The sequence below is a fragment of the Theropithecus gelada genome, chromosome 17 (genome assembly GCF_003255815.1).
Source record: "Theropithecus gelada isolate Dixy chromosome 17, Tgel_1.0, whole genome shotgun sequence".
Classification (NCBI taxonomy): Eukaryota; Metazoa; Chordata; class Mammalia; order Primates; family Cercopithecidae; genus Theropithecus; species Theropithecus gelada.
The window spans coordinates 77,527,118-77,541,399 of NC_037685.1; the positions used below are offsets into that span (position 1 = coordinate 77,527,118).

Here is a 14,282-nt window from a genome sequence, read left to right on the forward strand (position 1 = left end):
CCCCCGCTACCCCGGCAACCTCCAGTCCCCTAAAGCCTCCTGGGCGGCAAAAGGACGCCCAGAGAGAGGTTCGGCGCCTGAGTTGCCCCGGAGCAGGCGTCCAGCCCCGCCCTGTACCCCGATTGCGGGGCGGATCGCGGCAGGGCGGCCGAGGCCGGCGGAATAGGCGCGGAGGAAGGCTCGGGCGGGACAGACTGCGTGGGGGAAGGAGGAGGAGAGAGCAGACGGCGGAGGAGGGCAGAGCCGCCGGGAGGAGGGCGCAGGGGCGGGAGGAGACACATGCGCGCTGCCGCCGCCGCCGCCGCCGCCGCCGCAGTCCTTAGCTTCCCGGGGACAGGAAACCTTCAAGACCGAGCTACCACGGCCGCCTCCCCGCCCGCCCCCATTCTACGCGCCTGCCCACACCCTCCTCCCCTCCTTCCAGCGCCTTTCGGTGGAGCACTGCGGCACTCAGCCCGAGCTGCCGTTTTCCCCTCGCGGGGAACGCTGTGACCCCCCCGCAGGAGCGGCGGGGCGGGGTGGGGGGGCCCGGGAGAAGATGGCGACGCCGGGAAGCGAACCCCAACCTTTCGTCCCGGCCCTTTCGGTAGCTACTCTGCACCCACTTCATCATCCCCACCACCATCACCACCACCACCACCACCACCATCAGCACCACGGAGGAACCGGCGCCCCCGGCGGGGCGGGCGGTGGCGGCGGCGGCAGCGGGGGCTTTAACCTGCCCTTGAACCGGGGTCTGGAGCGCGCGCTTGAGGAGGCGGCCAACTCCGGGGGGTTAAACCTGAGCGCCAGGAAATTGAAGGAATTTCCCCGTACCGCAGCCCCCGGGCACGACCTCTCGGACACGGTGCAGGCAGGTGAGTGAGGGCCGAGGGGGCGGGCAGGGGTGTGGGTGCTGTCTGGGTGTCTGTCGTGCGTTCCCTAACGCGGTGGACAGTCGGAGATCTTGTCTTGCTTGGGGAGGGGCGGTTCCATCGGCCCGTTGTCTCCCGAAGAAGGGACTCGCGTGGGCGCGGAAGAAGCGGGCCCTGGAGAGGGTATGGGGGCCCTGCCTCGTCTGGCGGTGCAGTGCCAGGAGGGCAGGGGTGCGCCGGGCCTCTGCGCCTACGAGCCAGGGGTCTCCGGCTCTCCACCCTGTGGCTGTTGCGCCGGGGAAGCAGCCGCGGGGCTGGGACTTGCAGGCGCGCCGCGTGCGCGCAGTGTAAGTGGGAGGTTTCAGGCGGCAGCGTCGGCTTCCTGGGCCCCGCGCAGGGCTGGGAACTCGAGCGCGGACAGCGGCGTCGGCGCCTCCAAGCAGTTCAAGCCGTCTTTGCACCGAGGCGTCGCCCATCCTGGTGGGGAAACCCAGACAAAGGTGGCACGCCCTCGGCCGAGCCAGGGGCATCGGCGCAGTGCCGCGAGCCCCCTCGGCGACATCGCCGAGCGATCGGGTAACTCGGTGCCTCCTGAGAGGTGCCCAGGCTTCCTCTTCCTGCGCCTGTGCGGGAAAAGAGCCGCCGGGCTTGTAGTGAATCCGAATCAGCTGCCGCTTCGGAAGCGATCGGCTCTCTTCCTTCCGTGCCTTTCGCTCACCGCCCACACAGTTTGGGTCCTACCACCGAGGGTACCTGGTTCTCAGTTACCCAACCTTTGTGGGGGCCCCGGGAAAGGAAGGCATGGCATATTAAAAGCAAAGTAATTAACGTGAGCCTGTTTTCCTGTGTGAGCCCGGCAAGTTGTAACTCGCGCCAATAAGCAGCATAACTTTTTCAAGTTACGTCATGTGTTACATACTTCTAAAACGTCTGCTTTCTCTTTGGTAGTTGGAGTTCCAGGAGCGGGATCTATAAACAGGAAGGAGGGTGGTGGAATGGGATTGGGGCCTCAGGGTCTATACAGAACTGACTTGATTTCCGACCATCCGGTTCCACTCCCTGGGGGAGGGTTTGTGTCATAGCAAGCGCCCAACATTTCCCAGGGCAGTGGGTGCTCCGTTTTGGAGCCGCTGCCCAGACCTCTTGGCTGTCATCGCCTCATGGCCCGGGATCAGACCCCCTTGGATGGGTTGACTCTCAGCACTGGAGCACCCAGTTTAATCTTGTAGTGGGAAGGGAGCAGGCGGTGGGTTTTTGGAGGCTAGGTTTCCAGTGTCTTTTCCCCCCTTTAATTCAGTAAACATTAATCTAGAGCTTTAATGAATATTAAGATAGAGTTCTGAGTTCACTGGAGGCAAAGATGGCTCTCCAGGGTCGTTAAACTTTGTAATTTGGATTTAGGGATAGTCAGGAATCGGCAAAAAAGAGGGAATTTCCAAAGTTGAGCTGTCAACAGCTGGGGAGTCTCTTTCAATAAGACATCTTAGTTACATCTTCTCAAGTGGAAGTTATTCCAAGAATTGCCTGAATCATTAACTTAAAAAAATACATTAACTTTTACTTCCTTTCTGCCATAGAGTGTACCGTGACCTAGCTATGCAATGGTTGGATTTATCTGCAGAAAATAGAGCTGGCATGACCAATAATAATAAGTTTGTGTAGTTCAGTAAGGGGGTTTCATAGTTGTTCTACTTCAGTTATGCTAAGGATTATTTACAAAGGTAGGTGAACTTGATGTGTCTGCTGTGTAGACCAGTGCTTTTAAAAGCAGGGACCACATCTTTCAGCTAAGACCTTGCCATGTGAAGTGGATGCTGAAAAGTGTTCTTGTTCTCCTCTTGGCTTGTTTATGACAAGCTTAAGTTGTGAGTTTTGCAGGTTTTTATTTATGAGCTCACTTGCACATGTTTTATGCTCAGGAAAATCTAGCTGGTTAAAATTCAGAGGCTTTATGTTAATTTCTCATCCAAAAATACAATATTATTTGGGGGAAGAGGAGTGGAGGGATATAACCTATGTTTATAGAAACTTAAGTCAACCCCATCAGAAAAGTATTCATTGTTATTTTTTTTAATTTTTTTATTTTTATTTATTTATTTATTTATTTTTTTGAGACAGAGCCTCGCTCTGCCGCCCAGGCTGGAGTGCAGTGGCGTGATCTTGGCTCACTGCAAGCTCCGCCTCCCGGGTTCACGCCATTCTCCTGCCTCAGCCTCCCGAGTAGCTGGGACTACAGGCGCCCGCCACCTCGCCCGGCTAGTTTTTTTGTATTTTTTTAGTAGAGATGGGGTTTCACCGTGTCAGCCAGGATGGTCTCGATCTCCTGACCTCGTGATCCGCCCATCTCGGCCTCCCAAAGTGCTGGGATTACAGCCACCGCGCCCGGCCTGTAGCTAGTTATTTTACATGAAATTAGAATACCCAAATGTATTAAATATTTGCTTCTGCAAAACGTCTTTACCTCAGGTCAAAAGCTAGGTGTAAACCACAGGTATTCTTTGTTCTAAAGATATATTTAATTGAGCACCGTTTCTTATTTGAAAGACCAAAAAGCAAAGAGTTAAAGTTACCTCCAGTGTACACAGTGTTGACACAGCCTACATGTAAGAGTTCTCATGGAGTTGAAAGTTTGAGTAGTAACATTTAAAATAAAGATAGTGGTTTCTCCTTGACTCATATTTACTTTAAGAATGTCTCTTAAAATTAGAATGGCATATGAAGATCCTTAAAGGCCTAAGAGGCAAATTGCATTTTTTTCCCATACATTTTCTAAGTCAGGGAGTGGTGGAGCAAGCTTTTTCTCACTGTTTTGTTGTATAATACAGGCCATTTGGTTAACACCTTGTAAAAAGTCAGGCTTCTGGCAGCCACCTGTGCAGAACTGCACTCCTGGGCAATGTGGCCTATCTGAACAGGGTGTATAGGCTACATACATAAAAACGTAGAATAGATGTCTAAGCTGTCACTCAAGTGCATATACTTTATTGATAGGAAAAAAATCCAAGCTCTCATTTTGAGCCTATTAATTTACTTCTATTTGAATCAAAATAAGTTTTGTTGTCAGCGTCTAGTCTTTTAATAGTTAAAACGGGGAAAGACTGATCCACGAAGTGCAGTGACACAGGTGTCACTGATGGAAAGGGACAAAACAGAAGAGCCACTATCAGCACTGGGTGCGCCTCTGTATACGTTACCTGCGTGATCTTAGTCCCCACTAGGAGCCCAGTCATACCCTCATTTACACATGGGAAGATTGAGATGGAGACAAGTCAGGTAGTATGCTGCAGATTATACCTCTACTGAGATGGTCAGCCAGTGACTGGAACCCTGATGGCCTCACGTTAATTCATGTTCTTGACCATATTCTCATCAAGCAGAGGGAAGGGGTTGAGAGGTAGAATGTGGGAGGCTTCCTGGAAATTCATTCAACCAGCATTGATTCCACCAGAATGTATGGAGCCCTACTAAGTGCTGGCCATTGATCTAGGCACTGGGGACACAACAGTGTGCAAAAGAGAATTCCCAGTATCCCTTCTTGTGGAGTTCATTCTAGTTGGAGAATGGGGAGTTACACGAATAAATTGATTTTGCAGGATAAGTAGGATGAGTTATAGGATGGATATAATATCTTTGTTTTATAAATACAGAGATTGCTTTGTATCAACTTGAGGTGGCTTGTAGCAAGAGCATAAATGATGACTAGTAATACATATAATCTGAAGCATTCAATTGGGCCAAAGAAAAAGAAGTACACAAATTTGCACATGAGTAAAGCAAACTTTTTGGTGCTGATTTATTAAGTAGTGTCATTTTGGATGAAGAAGTTCAAAAGGATATTTTGTACAATTGAAAGTGAATTGAAAAGAGGAGTAAGAAAAGAAAGTGTCTGCCTCAGGATGATTGCAGGAGGTTCTAGACAATGAAAAAGAAGCCCTTAGACTTGACATGCAGGACACCTGTTGTAAGTTAGTCTTGTTAAGGAGAGGCGGGAATGTTTCATTGCTAGTATCATTTTGAGTTGGCTCTAAGCAAGAAAGACTGGGCCAGGCGCTGTGGCTCACACCTGTAATCCTAGCACTTTGGGAGGCCTAGGTGGAAGGACTACTTGACCCCAGTAGTTTGAGATCAGTCTGGGCAACATAGTGAGACCCTGTCTCTACAAAAAATAAAAAGTTAGGCCGGGTGCACTGGCTCACACCTGTAATTCCTGTACTTTGGGAGGCCGAGGTGGGTGGATCACCTGAGGTCAGGAGTTTGAGACCAGCCTGACCAACATGGTAAAACCTCGTCTCTACTGAAAATACAAAAATTAGCCAGGCATGGTAGTGCATGCCTGTAATCTCAGCTACTCAGGAGGCTGAGGCGGGAGAATTGCTTGAACCCGGGAGGCAGAGGTTGCAGTGAGCTGAGGTCGCACCACTGCATGCCATCCTGGGCAACAGAGGGAGACTCCGTTCAAAAAATGAATAAATAAATAAGTAAATAAAATAAAAAATTAGCTGGGTGTGGTGGTGCACGCCTGTAGTTCCAGCTATGTGGACGGCTGAGGTGGGAAGCCCATAGGTTGAGGCTACAGTGAAAGCCATGATCGCACCACTGCATTACAGCCTAAGCGACAGAGTGAGACCCTGCCTTAAAAAACGAACAAACAAAAAACAAAGACTATATGGGAAACAAAGAGCTTACTCAGGGAAGAATATTGAAGTGCACCATTAAAAATACCCATTTATGTGTGAGGGCAGAGTTCTGTAGGAGATGCAAAGTATAAGACAATACAGGAATCCATAAGATGCTAAGTAACAGTTCCAGGAAGCTGCTGAGGCCCAAGGCAGGTCAAGATGAGGTGCCAAGTAGCACTGATGGACGTCGTGTGTAGAATTCAGAGGAAAAGGTCATTTTCATGAGGATGCTTAGGAAAGACTTTGATAGCAGAGGTGGGATTTGGATCAGGTTTCCTAGGATGGATAGGATTTAGATAGAAGTGCCCATGAATATTCTGTGACTGGAAGGATGGTTCCAATATGTGGAGTAAGAACCTGACAGTTGGCTGGGTGTGGTGACTCACGCCTGTAGTCCCAGCATTTTGGGAGGCTGAGGCGGGTGGATCACTTGAGGCCAGGAGTTCAAGACCGGCCTGGCCAACACGGTGAAACCGTGTGTCTACAAAAAAAAAAAAAAAAAAAAAAAAAAAAAAAAAAAGAGCTGGGTGCCTATAATCCCAGTTACTCAGGAGGCTGAGGCATGAGAATTGCTTGAACCTGGGAGGTGGAGGTTGCAGTGAGCTGAGGTTGTGCCATTGCACTCCAGCCTGGGCGACAGAACAAGACTCTGTCTCAAACAAACAATCAAATGAACCTGGCAGTCTGAGATTCTGTGAATAAAAGAAACACAGAGGACATTTAAGCCTGTCTTTCTGGTCATATTCTTCTACCCTACTCCTACCTTATAATGGAGTTAAGACTACAGGGCTCTTATGACCCATTAATTGAGGACTCTGGAAATGGCTGCAGCCTAGGATTTGTCAGCCTGTGGGAATAACACCGTAGCTGTATGTGAACTGGCTCTCTCAACTGTCTGTACAGATTCAAAGGATCTTCTCTGAGATTTGTGGGTGGGTTTATCTCTTGAAGGCTGACTTCCACACCCTATTCCCATCCTATAGCAGTGGAGTCCTTGGGATGTTAGCACTCTTTAGTCGTTGGAATTCACAGAAGACCTGATAATGAAATCTAGTCATTTTCAACAACTTAACTTTATTTCATAATTTGGCCATCAATATGTTTCATTATAAATATAAAATTTTTGAAATCACGTGTTTCCTTAAAATGTATAGTTATATACATTTTATAGTTATATCTAGTTTTTAATTATCGTTCTGCTATTGAATTAAATTTGGTAGTTTTTAACATATCTGTCTCTTAGTAGTTACTATCAGATAAATGCCTTTATTTATTATATGTATTCTAAATATTCTTCCATTCATAACTATGATTCATAACCTTTTCTGTCCTATTACTATCATTTTTTCTTCCCGGTTAAGGTATAGATACATTCCAACATCAAATAAAAGCTTTTAGAACATCTCAGACAATACCTGTAGTGGTTCCGAATCACGTAGGTGGACTCTTCCACATGTCTGTGGTTTATGCCAAAAACAGTCTCTGCAAACCTACATGCTATTCTCATTGCTTGCATTACAGGCTGCTTTCTTGAAAAGGCAAGGACATGCTAATCATGCTTCTAGAATAATAGCATACAGTTATAGGCCAGGGAACCTCTGGGAATTTTTGGTCTGTGCCAGTTTATAAAGGAACAGCCCAAGATTTGACCTTCGTCACTGAAATGACTCTCCTGGAGAGTTTGTCAGTCACTGAGACATCTGATTTGATTTTTGGTGGGTGTTTGATATTAGGCCACAAATTAGCACACCCTGTCATTTAAAAATTTTTATTTAAATTATTGACTAAGACTTGTGTGTGTTTGTGTTACTGTAATGAACTGAAATTTCCTATGGCATGGCATAATAATTCTTTGGAATAAACATTTAAAGGGTAGACGCCTTTTGAAATCCATGTTGACGTCGATCAGTTCAGAAGTCAAATTCCTTTTGCCCATGCTGTCCATCTGGTATATGTACATAGACTTTTTCTGTTATATTGTTGAACTTCATCATTGCTTGTTTAAACATAAGCTATTTCCCTCTTTTGTGTATACATTTCTGTTGCCCCATCTCTCTCTATCTATCTCTATCTCTATATCTATATATGTCTATCTATCTATATAGATCTATCTAAGGACTTTTCATATTTCAGCTGGGCAGCATTTACTTACTCTTAACGTCTGCCCATAATTTCCCTTCAGGTGTGGTATTGCATGTGCTTTTTCAAAGCCTTGGTAATGTAAATGGCAGAAATGCTATTATTAACTCCATATAAGGTGGTTAAGGGTTTGTCAGTCAGGCCACGGGTAACTGGAATTTTTGTCTAAGCCTCAGAAAACCCTGTTTGTGAAGCTACTTTTCAGAATTTCTTGGGCTTTTTGGAAAACTTCTGTCTTGGATATTGGCCTGAGCTTAGATACGGCAATTCCACCAGTTTATGAACTGTTTCAGTGATTGTGTGAGTTGTTAGAATTAAGAGAATTTGGTGTTAATTGCAGTGATTATTTCAACTTACAAGATTATAATCTATTATAAACACATTAAGGATGTAAGGCACAAAACCCAACTATTTTTCCATAGTGAATAATCTTTTTTAATGCCCAACTCATAGGAAGCCTAGCTTCTGTTATTGCTACTAGTCTTTTGTTGCATGAAAGTTTTTTTTGCATCAGAATTTTGCCATGATTTTACAGATAGTAAGAAAAGAAAAAAAGTAAAGAAAGTTCAGGATTCCAAGTAAGACTTAATTTAGGAAAACCAGGCATTCTAACATAGAGTCAAACATGAAATACGCCTGTGTTATTCTTCATCCTAATTTAAGGGTTTAGTGATACTGCTCCCATATTCTGCAGCAAGAAATAGTACATTTGGAAACCATCTCCTCCCATAAAGTAATTCAAAAATAAAGCGAGGTTGTTGACATGAATAGAAAGTTGACGAACTGTGCAAATTTGGCTTCCCTTGCTTATTCCAGCCATGCAATAGAAGGGAAATGCTTTTATAGTCAGGTTTCTGTTCATTGTTTTTCCTGACGGTATCCTCCTTCAGTGGCCATAAAGGAGGATATAGCTGCGGGAAAAAAAGAACAATATGTTTGATTTGCATAACAGAAGTACTTCCTATTTTCCTTGGGAAGAAATTATTGCTTCTGTGTTAGTATGATGCTGGTACCAAGGCAGCTCAACTGACTGCACCTGAAATTCTTATGGAACATTTTGAAGTCATCAGGGGCAGGTTATTTGATTTTGGGATCTTCCTAGATGTTTACTTTTCTTCCTTCTGCTGTTTGCTTCTTTCCCTCAGTCCCTCTGCTGGGGGTGGGAACCTAACACGGGTGTGGGATGAAACCGGGCAGGAGCCCTCCAGCTCAGTGTCTTGAATTTCCTCTCCACTCTTCTCGCCAAATGGGCAGAAAGCGGCCCGCATCTTAGTGTTTCTAATCTTCTGGCTTCCCATGTGGACTTGCTTTTGACAGCTGACCCCTGCAGTGTGGTATGTATAGCTTTGGCACACGATGTGTTCCTCTGTTATTCTTCCCTATTTTTGATGTTTATGCCATACAGCGTGAGGAGTAGCATCAATATTTCTGATCTGGTTCAGTCAGCTTAGCTCTGATTTAACTCACTTTATCTCTGCAGGCAACGGTGGCAATTCAAAGACAGCACCATCAACGCACTGCCTGGCTTGCCCTTCCTCTAGATTGCCTTCATTTTGCTTTTCCGAGTTATTTACCTCGTGTCCCTTCTCCTTCCCATTCTGTAGGATTCTACTGACCCCACTCTCATTTCCTCTGGGCCCCAAGCCTGCTGGAAACAAACAGGCTCCCTATCAGCCCATTCTTGCAGATCTCAGCACTGAGTCATACAGGACCTGAAGCCGTCTTTGCATTATTTCCTTATGGCATTTTTTGTTTTATTGCCTTCCTCTGATGCTTTCCCTATGTTTAACCTTTTTGCTCCTTCACTGGCCTGTGAGATTTAGCTAGACAGGACTTTTCCTGATTTTTGTATGCCTTCCATGCCCGGTACAGAAAATGCTAGAAAAGCATTGATGGATTGCTCCCTTTCCTCTTTCCTATACTTGGGCTCTGCATTTTTCATCCGTCATCTTGGATCTACCCTGAAGCTATCCCCTACTTGTGCGTAGTTTGCTGATCTGCTCAGATTTTCTTGTGAGACCTGATTTTTCTCACACAGCATCTTTTTACTTCTCAGCGTCATCCACTGTATTAGCCTGCTAGGGGCGCCATGACAAAATTCCTCGGACTGGGTGGCTTAGACACAGAAATTAATTTTCCCATAGTTCTGGAGGCTGGAAGTCCAAGATCAAGGTGTTGGCAGGTTTGATTCTCCTGAGGCCTGTCTCTTGGCTTATAGGTGGAGGTTGTCGTCCTGGGTCTTTACAGGCCATTCCTTTTTATGCACAAATCCTTGTTGTCCCTTCGTGAGCCCAAATTTCCTCTTCTTATAGGGACATCAGCCAGATTGGATTGGGACCCTCCTCATGTAATCTTTATTACTTCTTTAAAGACTTTGTCTCTAAATACAGTCACATTCTGAGGTGCTAGGGTTTAGTGCTTCCATTACTTTTGGGGGTCATAATTCAGCCCATAAGACTCACCGACTCACCCCTGCTGTAGGTGGTAGCTGCAGTTCCTCCCCCAGCCTGTGTAAACTGATCTTGGACTTGCGTGAGGCTGCCCTCAGTGCTGCTCTTGCAGGAGGCTCAGGACAGGTCTGTTTGTTGGAATCTGGCCTGTCCTTGGAATCTAGCCCTGCACTTGCTACCTATGCCTGTGCCCATGATGAGAGTCCTGGTAATGCTCCTGAGCCCTCGAATGTGCTGTAAAACCGGGAATGAGCCACATGTACACTTACAAATGGATGACTCTGGCTCCTCTGGACCTGTCCTCCATCTCTCATAGATTTAGAATCTTTTTGGTAGTTGGTGGGTCTCTAGAGTCACACTTTTTCTTAGCTAAGGTGGGGTCACTTCTCACCAACATTTGCAAGTGTTTGATAAGCAATGTTACATCTAAAATCCAATGAGTTATAGTGAATTCTGAGGGAGATGGGCAAGTGTTTTATAATATCAAATATCACTTGAAATTAGCAAATGAAAAACGAATCAACATCTTTTGAGCACTTATCGTGTAAGAAGCATAGCCAAATATATAAAGGCATAGTTCCACCTAGTTTGAATTGGATGAGGATTCAATAAATTTTGTATTTGAAAATCCCTTACACTTATAGTACTCTGATTAACAAGTATTATTTCACTAAAGCCTTTCAGCCCTTAGCTAAATGGACTTTCCTCCTTTTTCTTTTTTTTTAAGTACAGCTGAGTGATTAAAAATGGGGTTTCCTGAGCTTCAAAGACCTGGGTTCAAATCTTGGCCTTCTTATAAACTGTGTCACTTTGGCCAGGTGACTTAAACCCTATGCATCGGTTTCCTCACCTGTCAAATGGGGATAATAATAGCATTTGTACCTAGTAGAGTTTTATGAGGATATTGGTTATAATAACAACAGTTAACATTAGCAAACAGTTATTCTATGTCAGGTATCGCTCCAAGTGCTTTATATGAAAATGTTTGTATGAAATGTATGTAATAGATGTTTCACCTCATTTAATGCTTGCTACATGGTCTGTTTTAACCAGAATAGGGGCTCAATAACTCCAAGCAATGCCTTTCTATTGCAACCTGAAGAGGGAGATTAGAAATGTAGAAACCATCCATTCATCTCTCTCCCTTGACACCAAGGCCCAGAGAGTATAATCATTTGGCCAATGGTACACAGCATGGCAGTAGGTGCCAGAGCCAGGGCAAAGTCTTCCAGCCTCACATCAAGGGGTTGTTTTTGTGGAGCCAGGATGTCACATTGGGATGAAGGGAAGGCCTTCCCTCATCCACAGGGTTCTCAGGTCAAACCCACCCAAACCAGCCAGGTTGTGGGCCTCCCAAAGAACAAATGCTGTGACACCTTTAATAACAGATGGTCCAAAGCTGGGGAGAATAAGATCAAGTTAACGCTAGTTACAAATGAGACGTGTTAGTGTAAGATTTGACTGTGGTGTGGGGGACGTGCACGGGCCTCTTGTCAATTGGATTCCACATACTAAAGGAGCGTGCTAAGCAGCCCCTGACTCACAAATGGGGGCCGTCAGCCTTTCCTAGCAAGGCTTTGTTTCACAACTTGGCATGCATTTTCCTATAAAAACAAGGTAGTAACCTGTGATTTGGTTCTCCCACCAACCCACGAAGGCCTGTTTAACCCTAGCAGACATGGGCCTTCCTATTAATGGTGGTTTCTTATTGTTTCTTTGGAAAAAGGCAACCCCAGTTCCAACGTGAAATCCCGAATCTGGAGAACTTGGCATCAGCCTGTGAGTAAGGTCTCTGTCTCTTGAAAATAATTCTCTCCCCTCTGGCCATTCTGGCCAGGGGTCGGCGGTTCCCCACACCTCTCCCAGACCGCTTGGTCAGGGAGGTCAGCGGCTGGGAAACAAGGACTGGCGTAAGTCAGGGATCCACTTGGACCTCAGGAAGGCCACTGGGCCAGGGAGGAGTGGGCCCAGGAGCCATCCACCTGAGGGAGGTGTACAGGAATTTAGACACTTCTCTATTTAATTTTTATATTTCTTCTATATTATCTCCCCAACTTACTAATTTTGGAATTGGAGGCAAGTTAGTGAACTTTTCTGAACATCAGGTTTGTAATTTGTTAGAAGTGAAAATGCTCTTTATCCCGTGGGTGGTTGTCTTGATTCACGGGGTAATGGATGGTACGGGAGCAGGGCTCAGGGCTGGCGAAGAGCGAGTGACTAGTAGAAAACCTGTCACTTTCTGTCTGGAATTTCCATGGGGCTGTGTGACATAGTCTTCTTCAGTCAAGTAAATAATTGGAAGCTGTCAGCCTACCATTAGCATAGAGGCTAAAGCACAAACTGTGGCTGGGTCCTTGTCCCTGCTGTGCCAGGACATGGCTACTACTTCGCTTCCCTGAGTCTTGGTTTCCTCGTCATAAAATGGGGATAATAATTATAGAATTATTGTGAGGAACAAATGAATACATATATCAAGTGCTTAGATCCATGCCTGGCACTGATTTTGCCATTATGATTATTCTATATCTTTAGAAAAGAGATTCAATGTTATAAGGCACAGAAAGACTAAATTCCTAGAAATACTGTGACATTAATAAAATAACTTCAATATCCAGCAAGCTTAGGTGTACATGCTTTCAGTGTGTGTGCATGTTATTGATATCCTTTTGGCAGTCGTGGGAGGGTGGTAGCGTGGGTGGTATTCATTATTCCATATTGCATGGGGGGAAACTGAGGCTGGATGGTGAAATGACTTTCCTTGGGTTATGCTGCTAGTCAGCAGTTGAGACAAGCCCACATCTGGGTTTTCATGCTGTTTTTATTCCTCAATTCAATGGCATTCTTAGGTTTGATTTAATTGCTACTGGGGCCGGGCGCAGTGGCTCACGCCTATAATCCTAGCAATTTGGGAGGCCAAGGTGGGTAAATCACTTGAGGTCAGGAGTTCGAGACTGGCCTGGCCAACATGGTGAAACCCCATCTCTACTAAAAATACAAAAATTAGCCAGGCGTGGTGGTGGGTGCCTGTAATCCCAGCTACTCGGGAGGCTGAGGCAGGAGAATCGCTTGAACCCAGAGGCAGAGGTTGCAGTGAGCTGAGATCACACCATTGCACTCCAGCGTGAGTGATAGAATGAGACTCTGTCTCCAAAATAATAGTAATAATAATAATAATAATAATAATAATAATAATTTCTACTGGGCCAGAGGAGCCTTGAGGGGACTGAGCCTGGCAGAGAAGAGTGCGTTCGGGATTCTCACAGTAGGGAATGGGGAACCTGCTCCTGTACCGCATTATGTATTCGGGTGAAGGGTGCTGGGACCAGCTCTTGTTTTGGCCTCCAGATTGGAGGGGTGAGGAAGTGGTGGCTGGGGCCTCAGAGGAAGGCCTGGGGTGCCTGTCTTCAGCCTCTACGGAAGTCTTGTCATTGATTTAGAAGCTCTTCCAAGTTAAAAAACAAGCAAACAAACAAAAAACCATTGACAGTCTCTTCATGTTCTTGGCAAAAAACACTTTGTGAATAATTTTATGTTCTTGACATGCTCTGAAGATGAATAGCAAACACTTCTACCAGAAGTGAGGACGTGGCTACCAGGAGGCTGAGCTTTAGGAATAAATATCTAGTAGATTCAGTTGTTATCTTTTTGCCCCTCACTCTTTTACTGGCATCCAGCATTTATTTTGAACTTCAGTCAGAAGTTATTTCACTAAGAACCTTGTGATAGCTTCAACATCTCCCTGAGGATACTGATATGGTAACTCGGAAGGGGGAATAATGTTTGTCAAGGCAGACTCACGTCTGGGTCTAGGGTCTTTCGGAATGTTCCTCGTTCAGTTCTCAGAACACCCTTGTGAGGCTGGGAGGATCATTGTTACTGAGAAGGGGACTTACCATAAGTTACGCAGTCAGAGTATATTTGTAAGCCAGTAAAGACGGAGCCGAAATTGGAACCCGAACAGTTGTTGAAGAAGTGCAGGATCCTCCTCTATTTTAGTGTCACTGAATATTTAGAGCTGGAGACGAGACCAGAGAAGGAGATTCTGCAGATGAGAATCAAGCCTACGGCATTTCTACAGATGGTCCTTGGGGTGACACAGAGATTTGGGAGTTCATGCCCGAGTAGGATCCAGATTCCTGACTAATGTGATTTCTCCCACT

The 14,282-nt window shown here is 45.7% G+C and overlaps 1 protein-coding gene across 3 annotated transcripts in view; it reads left to right on the top strand.

Annotated features, from left to right (window-relative positions):
• The first annotated feature begins 283 nt into the window (after positions 1–283).
• Positions 284–14,282, top strand: part of LRCH1 (leucine rich repeats and calponin homology domain containing 1) — a 197,950-nt gene continuing 183,951 nt past the window's right edge. For all 3 annotated transcript variants that reach the window (XM_025364709.1, XM_025364707.1, XM_025364708.1), the window contains exon 1: positions 284–857. In XM_025364709.1, coding sequence (XP_025220494.1) covers positions 539–857 — 319 coding nt within the window. In that variant the 5' untranslated portion in view covers positions 284–538. The remainder of the gene's footprint in view (positions 858–14,282) is intronic.